At 39.7% G+C, this 10,338-nt stretch overlaps 1 protein-coding gene across 1 annotated transcript; it reads left to right on the forward strand.

The window, feature by feature from the left end:
* Positions 1–329: 329 nt before the first annotated feature.
* LOC117442341 (homeobox protein OTX1 B-like) lies at positions 330–9,817 on the forward strand. The gene is made up of 4 exons (XM_034078336.2): positions 330–539; positions 2,995–3,187; positions 4,546–4,697; positions 8,456–9,817. The coding sequence occupies exons 2-4, from the start codon at positions 3,097–3,099 to the stop codon at positions 9,203–9,205; spliced, it is 993 nt and encodes a 330-aa protein (XP_033934227.1). The 5' UTR covers positions 330–539; positions 2,995–3,096; the 3' UTR covers positions 9,206–9,817.
* The last annotated feature ends 521 nt before the right edge of the window (positions 9,818–10,338 follow it).

Raw genomic sequence — 10,338 nt, forward strand, 5'->3', positions numbered from 1 at the left:
GCATAATTACTGTTTAACGTCAATAGTGTGTCTTAAATTAGCGGCTAAATCACTCAGGAGTCGCTGTAATGGCAGCCGGCCGTTTGTCTCCTTCAACTTTCCGACACGAACGTCCCCTCCGCGTCATGTGACACGCGTTCCATCCGAAGAGGGGCGGGTGCTTTGGCGCCAGGCTCGCAAGCTGATTGGCCGCCCGCATCCCCCTTCCATCCGCGGGGCGCTGTGATTGGCTGGGAGGACTCGGAGCAGAGTGCTTCCCTTGACTCATAGAGCGCGGGGCCTCCCAGACGAGCATCAATCTCTTTACCCGTCAACGCCGACAGGAGAGAGAAGTATTGCGGAGCGAGAGTAAAAAAACAACCATTTTTTTTTATTTCTCTGCGTAGAAATGTTTGTTTTCTAGTTTCGAAACTGCTGAACGTGCGTTACTTCCGCCAGAAAACAACAAACTTTCCTCCATGTGGATATTTTTTTCGAAATCTGGATCTCTGTGGTTTGACATTTAACAAGGATTAAAAGAAAGAAGGAGTCTGAAGAAGGTGAGACGATACCTGCTTTGATTTATTGTATTCATCCTGCAATAGTGTATTCTCCCGTTATTAACAGTAAAGTACCAAATGCCAACATTAACCTGCTGAAATAATATTTAGGGCAACAGCTATTTATTATTTAAAATATATGTTAAAGGACATTTTAATTTGGAAGCCCCGAAATCAAATATAACGAAAACACACTGATTTAAATGTATTGGCCTATGTGTTCATATTTAAAAAGCTTCATCGATGTGTCTCCTATGACAAAGAGGAAAACAAAATAGCAACACCCCCCCCCCCCCCTGTATTTAATGTAACTTTTACTTAAAGGTGGGCTTTATCTGCATCTGCTTTACTGTATTTCCTCCCATCAGTTCAGCCTGCGGTCCGGTTGCTCTCCTGATAACAGCCTTTCTGCTAATTGTCGCCCTGTAGATCTAATCTAAATTGTAATGGCCTTCATTTGCAAACAGTTTTAAAAGAATTTACATTCTGTGCCTGGGCTCCTTCCTGCGGTTATGGAAATAAGAAAGTCTTTATGTGGAGTGTTAACGCCTCAGTTCAGGTCCTTTCACCGCAGAAAAAGCTGCTATTAGTCCGAAATGTGAGCCTTGTATACCTGCTAAAAGGAACCGAGTGGATTATGGAAATCTTATCTAAATACATTGTTTTACACTAATACTGACAGTTAATTACTAAGGGGGTTTATTAAGCTTCTGCAGGAAACAAATCAGTAAATCGGGATATGTATTCATTCGGACTTTAGATAGGCCCATGTGTCTCTTTACAGGCTGTATATAATGTTCATTTAACTATCATATATAGTATATATCATCAGTCTTTAACCACATGTTTCGTATTTCATTAGGCTACATGTAATACTCTACTATTGTTCAGCTTCATTTAGATGCATAATGTGACAGTGTGTGTTTATCATGTTTTCATCAAGGCTTCTTACATTTGCCTAAAAGCGTCAGAGAGAGACACATAATAAATATACATTGCATTAAATTACCCAAAAGTCAGCAAATGGATATTAGCAGATACATTAAGTCCAACAAACAAATTAAAGCATTACCGACAAAATGGGAGACAGCAAAATCCAGAAGTAGAAAAATAACTATGTTTTATTTAATGCATCGTCGCTACTTGAAGTCTGAGTCTCTAATTGAGTAAATAAGATTTAGTCTGACGTTCCTGCAGAGATATTCAGAGGTGAGAGAAGTCTCGAGTGGCCTGTAATTTAAACGTGTGTCTCCACAGGTCGATTTAATTGTGAGCTATTGAATTAATTAAAACGTAATGAAGATCCGAGTGATAACAAGCCTCTGTGATGCGGCTGTGCCACTGGAGTCTGCATTAGCAGCAGTTTGCCCATCGTTACTATCATTATTATTTACAATACTATTTTCTCCCACTTAGCTGAGTGACACTTAAATGTGTCTTTAATTTACTGAACCTGACTGTAACTGTTGTTATCTCTAAGCACTACAAAGTTAAGGTATAATGTCATTTTTATTTCACATTTATAAATAGTTATTGTGAGTATTTGTACTTTCTCAATTTGAGCTTGAAGTGTCTTCGAGGCCTGGACGTCCCTTTTTATTTCTAGATACAATTAGGATGCTTTAACAATTTAACGTGCAGATCAACTCTCCTTAAAACTAACATATTTTCCACTTCAATTATTACAGCTATTTTTAATAAGATCAGATGTAGCTTGTAGATAAGTCCGAGGATTATTACCGAGGCCACCTGGCTTCATTGCTTTGTGAAATCACATCCTTGGTCTTTTAGGAATTAATTATAACACGTCCAAAACGTGAAATACACACGTTTGTATTCACAATCATCAGGGTTAATGACATTGACTGATTGCACAGTTTAATGCTTTCGACACTGTTCAACACGTGCTGTTAAACTTCATATAAATAGACCGGAAGAAAGTGGCTTTATTTAGGGGGGAAATGTGACTTTTAATCAGTTTGTAAGAGTTTGTTAGAGAATAAATCGGGAGGCCCTCGTATAAAAGTAAAATGTGTTTTGCTTAATGAACGCAAGCTATGGGTTTCTATTAGATTGTAATACACTTATAGCCGATAAGGAAATAGTGTATTTCGACGTGATTTCTTGCCCAAACTCACCGTGCTTCTTTGTCTCGGAGGAGCCGAGTCATTTACATTTGCTTTCACTGTTTAAAAACATGCAGTGAAATTAGAAAAGTTGCCAAGTAGTGAGTTGAGCTTTTAAGACAAAATGGCTGGTCTCGAAAGGCAATGAGGTGTGACTTTTAATCAGGTTAGTTAAGAGTTACGATAAGAAAGTGGAGGCCTATTTTAAATGTCTCTCTGCTTAACTGAACACAGGCCGTTGTGTTTTATCAAGTAGTTTGATGCATCGTTAAAAAAGTGTATTTCGACTTATTTCTTGCCCACACTCACGGAGCTTCTTTGTCTCGCAGTATAGCTTCACACCGGGGGATTTTCACACCTTCACACCGGGAGACCTGCACCTCTCCTCCCGTCCAGACCCCGGCCCCCCCTCCCCCCACCCGGGCTTCAGCATGATGTCTTACCTCAAACAGGCCCCGTACGGGATGAACGGGATGGGCCTGAGCTCCATGGACCTGCTGCACCCGTCGGTGGGATACCCCGGTACGGAGCACCGGGGAAACTAGACCAGTTAAAGCAGATTTAAAATACAACTTTACAGGGAATTAATCACTGTGGTTTTAAACAACACGTCTATACATTTTACATTGGACCAGAAGAGCAGCAAAATAACATCTTAAAAATACAACTTCAATACATCGTGGTTAACAGCACTCACAGTAGCTACTCTTGCATGCATTAGATTACATTTCTCTTACAATAAAACCTGTAAACTTTGTTTCTCCAAATATTTCGATCTTACTCTTATGGTATGCTGTGGTGTTACTGTTTTTATTGTTATTATAGGCTTTTTATGTTTACGGACATGTGCAAAAAACTACTTATAATACAACTTTCCAGGGAATTATTCACTGTGGTTTTAAACACGTAGGTTTTACATCGGACCACAAGAGCGGCATGTGCATAATAGCATCTTAAAAATAGAACTTTATTTCATTGTTGTGTATAAGTTAGAATACATTTATCTTGTAATACAACCTGTAAAATGTGGTTCTCCAAATATTTCGATTTAGGATATGCTGTGGTGTTTTTATTTGTTATTAGGCCTTTGTGTTTATTTCCCCGGTACTACGGACCACACATAGCCTACAACAAACTATTTTAAATACAACTTTCCAGGGAATTATTCAGTGTGGTTCTAACAGGTCTTACATGTCTCTTAATAATACTTCCATATCTCCAAATATTTCGATTGTAGCCTACTGATTGGCTCTGCTGGTGTTCCGTATATTTCGATACCTCACGATTTTATGATCAAGACGGATATTGTTCTTACATCCATTTTAAGTAATAGGCTACTTCTGTTGTCTGGTTAGTGATAACACATACAGTCGAGTTAAATACATTATTTTGAAAACCTAAGTTAGTTTTAGAAGCTGAACAGAAAAGGTGAGGATTGCGATGTGGGACACTTGGTGTATGCAGTGTGATAGGCTGTTAGTCTTTGATCATAACTCGGTGCTTCTGCATTTTGGGCACAATGAAGTTGTAATTTGTAAAAAGAATATGCTAGTTTAGTTACGTCTATGGCTTTAATGTCGATGATAATACGCTCCTCTATCGATGCACTTTAAAAAAACGTGTTTATACTCGAAAGACGTCGAAATAAGCGAAAGAAACTGGGGTTCTGCAAATCGAAAAATGACAACAAAAACAAGTAGGGCCTAAAACTCAAATGAAGACACGGCCTGAGTAAAACAGTGAAACTATCCAAACAACTGCATGTACGCAGGATGGATCCCGCAGTATATGACAAGATTCAGTCTCATTCAGCAATATTCAAGTTGTTTTTGAAAGTCCTGGACAGAGTAATTTATGAGTTTTTTGTATTTGTCTTGCAGGAAACCCGCGGAAGCAGCGCCGCGAGCGGACCACCTTTACGCGGACGCAGCTGGACATCCTGGAGTCGTTGTTCGGCAAGACGCGCTACCCGGACATCTTCATGAGGGAGGAGGTGGCGCTGAAGATCAACCTGCCCGAGTCCAGAGTGCAGGTACGAGAAACTACACATACTACATGTGTCCACCACAAAACATATAACAAATAACGTTTTTAACCTCATTGTTCGGAAAAGGGGACATTTAAACTTTTAAACATACTAATCATAATCGGATTTAAGAGGTTTCAGTTGAGTTTACTCTTTCTTCAATCTGCTGAGGTTAATCAAATCACCTTTCTATTGCATTGACTCTATTTTGGTTATAAGCAGTAACAAGTGATAGCAGTAATAACAAAGTGTAGAAACATTCTGTTAAAAGTAACATTCATCAAAAGTTTACTTAAATGAAAGCACAACATTTAATGAATTAGCAAAATATACTTAAAGTACCACAACTTAAAGTAATCATTATGTAAAATAGCCATTTTCAGAGTAATATATAATATACTACAGGACCACAATTCATAATGCATCAATGTGTATATAATTTAAATGTTGCAGCTTAGTAAGTGGAGCTAACTTTAATTACTTTTTATATTGCCAGGTATCTAAATCCATAAATGATTAGCTCACTTAGACTTTGTTTATTAATAACATTAAACTACAAAGTAATATAGCAACTAATGGTGTCAATTAAATGAAAGGTATTCCAAGGAGTAGGCGTGTAATATTAAATAGAAATACAAAAGTAAAGTAATGCAACATTGTACTTAAGTACAGTAATTCAGTAATGGCACTTTACTACTTACCTCAACTGGATATAAGTGTAAAACCTTGGCAAAGAGTTGGATGTTGAAAAAGGTAAATACTTGCAATTAATTCAGATATTCAGAGGCAGAAAGCGTTCACAGCTCAAGTGTCCTTCAGGCGGAGAGTTTCATGCTCTACTGTTACATCTCATTTACTTCTCTAAATAACACATCGCGGTCAAAGACTTTCACGCATCAGGTTTAAACTCCTGACCGACTTGTTTCACCTCAGGCCTCGGCACAATTAGCTCCAGAGTTAGAGTACGAGAAGTTCAGCTATTATTGATCAAGTAGAGACAAGTCTTTAATCAAAGGAGAGAATTTGGCCGGTGAGCTTTCTTTAGAAAAGGCTCCGAGAGGTTTTGCAGCCCGGCTTTAGCGGCCCTCTGCTGGGCTTAACGCTGCAATTATGGCTGCAGCTCCTCGGCTTTCTGCTGCTGACAGGCCGCGTTTACAGCCTCTCTGATTCCCTGACAGGCAGGAGCAGGATTATCACTAGGAGTGGCTGTTGGTATTTTCCTGGATGCACATGGTCAGGTTTTTAATATTAGTATAGGCCCACTGCAAGTATACATAATTCACTGTTATAGGAAGTATATTTTAACATTTTAAACCAGGTTAACCCTTATATGCATATCATTTCATATTCCAGCTATTCCTCAAAAAACATGTTTTGGATATCATGCCATTCACATTTTAAATTTACATTTTAAGAAATTGTAGTTTTCGTATTTCTACCCCGAGCTTCATAAGTGGGTCAAAAATGACCCGCATGGATTTCCTATGGGATCCTCTGGGAACCTTTGATTCTTATCACCTGTTGCTGTCAGGAATACATTCACTGTAGACCACACAGACTACATCACACGTGACACCTCTCGGGAAGATTATTTTACACCGCAAGATCTGATACCTGTCAGTATAATAATAATTATAATAATAATAATAATAATAATAATAATAATAATACATTATATTTGTATAGGGCTTTTCAAGGACTAAAAATCGCTTTACAATATAAGGGAAGGTTAGGGTGGGGGGGGGGTATGGGACTATTAAACTTGATCAACCAGCATGGATTGATGGGGGGTGGGCTATGAGTAGACAAGAGGAGAAGAGAGGAGTTTTGAAAAGGGACTGGAATACTGTGAGGGTCTCAGAATAGCGGAGATCTTTGCATCAATATGTTCAAAACCTTTTTTTCAAAATGTAAAAAAAATTCTAAAATGATAAATAGTGAAAAATTAAATATCAAATATTTCTAGTGTGAACCAAAATATAATACTAAATATTATACAAGTGATTTTTTCTTAACCAAAAATGTCATAAAAACACATATTATTCTAATACGGGTCCTTTTTGACCCACTTATGTCCGAGTGTAGGGTCCAGTCACTCTCAGGGCATCGGAGGGTTGAGTCTCTCAGTGTGAAGTCAGGGGCTTTAACTCCAGGTCATGCACATGCTGGACACCACTGACACTTCACATGTTTTCTGTCATGTTTGCAGAGAAGTCAGCCACACTGAGGAGCTGTTTAGGGGTATTTTGTTTGAGTATAAATACACATATTCAAGTATATATTTTTTAAAGTACAACATCAAAACAACCACAACGTCCTGAAGTTATCTCCACCGTTGTTGCTGATGTGTGCGCAGTCATCCAAAAGTTAGCAAGATGGCAACAAACAGAAAACTACATTTAAAACAATTAAAGCAGACATTAACCAAACCAGTCTGGTCAGGGTATTTGTATATTGTTGTTGCACTGTTACGAATAATATGAATAATTGAGTTAGACAAACATTTGATTATGTTATTCTTGTTGTGCTAAATCCCTTCATTAGGGAACATTTACTGAACGAGTTGTTGCTCGTGTTTCCCCATAAAAAGTTCCTATTCTATTTGTCCATATTTCCCCAATTAGAACTACCGTACAATAACAGAATAGTCTCTATAAAAGCTGTGTGCAATTAGTATTACTTTATATGTGATTTACTCAGAGTAACTATTTGTAACATTTGTCAAATTATATTTGTGAGTGTTATTAGCACTCAAATCAACATTGTATTCACTTTGATTATAACAAGGACTTTAGTGAAGTCTCCAAAACCAGGACAGATAAAACCAAAATGATCTGTGTGCCTAAATGTCAGAAAGCGAGAACATGTATTTCCCTCTTTCAGTGAAATGACCTTTCAAGTATGTTTTGAAGCTGTGCTGAAAAGTGAGAGATAATGTGATTCATCCGAAGAAACACAAAGCATATTCAGGAACTCTTCCCATTGGCTAGAGTTCTTGTTACTGATGTGTTACTGTAGTCATGTAGCCAACACAATAAAGCAGTCAGTGGATGGAGTGCAGCCAGCAGTAAAGGTCAAAGGTCAGAGCCTCAGTGGGAAGTGTGCAGAAGTCGTTCAGTTCCTGCCAGCTTTCGTCTGTTTTTTGGTTTCTGACTTCGACATGTGAAGCTGACCTCTCTCCTCCTCCTCTCCTCCTCCCCTCCTCCTCTCCATCTCCTCCTCTCCTCCACTTCTCCCCCTCTCCTCTCCTCCCCTCCTCTCCCCTCCTCTTCTCCTCCCCCCTACACTGTACATTTTACATTTATATTAAATGTAATATTGAATAATCAATTTCTTGCACAATAATATCCTGCATTATATTTGTTACTGGACATTTTTATTTCCATATGTATATATATGTATATATATATATATAACTTTTTAATGCTATTTTAATTCTATTTCAGAAATACTTTGGACTGTTTATTTCTAGTGTCTTAATTTCTCTTTTGTTTCTTATCTTATTGAGACCTTGTTTTTTATGCTGCTGCAACGCAAACATTTCCCAAATTAGGATCAATAAAGTACTAATCTCTCTATCTATCTATCTATCTCTCTATCTCTCCATCTATCTCTCTATCTCTCTCTCTATCTATCTATCTATCTATCCATCTATCTCTCTATCTCTCCATCTATCTCTCTATCTCTCTCTATCTATCTATCCATCTATCTATCCATCCATCTATCTATCTATCTTATCTAACCATCTATCTCCTCTTCTTCAGGTCTGGTTTAAGAACCGGCGGGCCAAGTGTCGTCAGCAGCTGCAGAGCAGCAACAACTCCAAGGCGAAACCCATGAAGAAGAAGTCGTCTCCGACCAGAGAGAGCACGGGATCTGAAAGCAGCGGCCAATTCACTCCTCCAGCCATCTCAACCTCCGCCCCTTCCTCTTCCTCCTCATCTTCCTCCACATCTACCTCCGCCCCGGTGTCGTCCATCTGGAGCCCCGCCCCCATCTCTCCCTCCCCAGCTCCTCCTTCTCTCCCCGACCCCACCTCCACGCCCACCAGCGCCTCCTGCATGCAGCGTTCGGCTTCGTCCACCGGGGGCAGCAGCAACACGCCCTCATACCCGGTGTCCTACAGCCAGACGGCAGCAGCGTACAGCCAGGGCTACCCCACCTCGGCGTCAGGCTCTTATTTTGGCGGGGTTGAGTGTGGTTCCTACTTGGCGCCCATGCACTCCCACCACCACCCGCACCATCAACTCAGCCCCATGACAGGCGGCGCCATGTCAGGACACCCGTCTCACCACCATCACATCGGGCAGACGTCAGGGCACCACCACCATCACCACCACCCGTCCCACCCTCACCACCAGGCCTACAGCGCACCGAGCATCGCTTTCAACTCCACAGATTGTCTGGATTACAAAGAGCAAACAGCGGCGGCGTCTGCGTGGAAACTCAACTTCAACACCTCTGATTGTTTGGACTACAAAGACCAGGCGTCATGGCGCTTCCAGGTGCTGTGACCTCCTCCTCCTCTTCTTCTTCTACTTCTTCTTCTTCTCTGCTTACAAAGAAGTATTGTTTTTGTTGTTGGTTGGTTTATTTCTTTTTGAAGATCTAATAGTAAAAGAGACATTTTAAGAAAGTTTATTTGTGAACGAACTGAAACGGAGCGCAGGTATCTGAAGCCTCGGGTTTTTCATCAGCGGATCGACTCGTCCCGGATTATTTTTCTACTCCAGAACTCGAGAAACACCGACTCTTGAAGGCCTTTCGTAGTAAAATGTCAGTGGAACCTGCGAGATTGTGCAGTCTCGGATCGTCTCGATGATCAATCAAAAACTTTGGGATTATTCGTCGAAGAAATAACGTGACCAAATCGTAAATTAGACTCTTGAGTGGGCTTTTCCTAAAGAACGTTTTTTTCCAAACTCGATGCTGCTATGATTTTCAGGTTGCTGATGTTCCTTTCTATCTGATTTCCAACTCTCATCTTTGTTCAGAAACTCGTCGTCCAGCCTGTGTTGTATTTTGGAGATTGAATTGCAGCACTTGTTTATAAGGTGAAAGATTTTTGCTATCTGTTCTTCACGGAGGAAAGAAAATAAAAAATGTGAAATTAAACGCAATGTCAGTATTCCATTGAAATTTGAAAATATGTACATTCATGTCTTTATAATAAAGTCTTGTTAAAACTTGAGCAGTCCACGGAAACGTTTATTTCTAACGATTGGAGTTTGTTTCGTCAATAGAGCCGTTCCCAACGATCACTGCGGTTTCCAAACGAGTCAAACTGAACTGGTTTAACAGGTTAAAGTGTAAACAGTGGCACATTAACAACCGTTGGATTGTTATTGATTATTAAAGCAGCTCCGACCTGCGGGATTTAACCTCCTGTCTGGCCGTGAGGTAACCACAACATGCAGAAGCCATTGGGGATTAGTTACGCTTTGATTCATAAATAAATGATTGTTGTTTTTAACCTGTTTGTCATTTACGTTGGCTTCACACGCATAGTTGCACATTCACACCTGGAAGCTGTCCAGAACAAACACCGTCTGATTTGTTGGCAGTCGAGGGATTACAATTTATACTCTGATTTTACTCAATTAATTTCAAAGGAATTTCCACAATCCAAAGTACATTTATGCCAAAG

Source organism: Pseudochaenichthys georgianus, unplaced genomic scaffold (assembly GCF_902827115.2).
Source record: "Pseudochaenichthys georgianus unplaced genomic scaffold, fPseGeo1.2 scaffold_412_arrow_ctg1, whole genome shotgun sequence".
Taxonomy (NCBI): domain Eukaryota; kingdom Metazoa; phylum Chordata; class Actinopteri; order Perciformes; family Channichthyidae; genus Pseudochaenichthys; species Pseudochaenichthys georgianus.

Coding starts and splice junctions, on each gene's coding strand:
- LOC117442341 (XM_034078336.2), top strand. CDS start 3,097: ATGATGTCTTACCTCAAACAGGCCCCGTACGGGATGAACGGGATGGGC. Junction 3,188..4,545: donor CCCGTCGGTGGGATACCCCG/GTACGGAGCACC, acceptor TTTGTCTTGCAG/GAAACCCGCGGAAGCAGCGC. Junction 4,698..8,455: donor TGCCCGAGTCCAGAGTGCAG/GTACGAGAAACT, acceptor CCTCTTCTTCAG/GTCTGGTTTAAGAACCGGCG.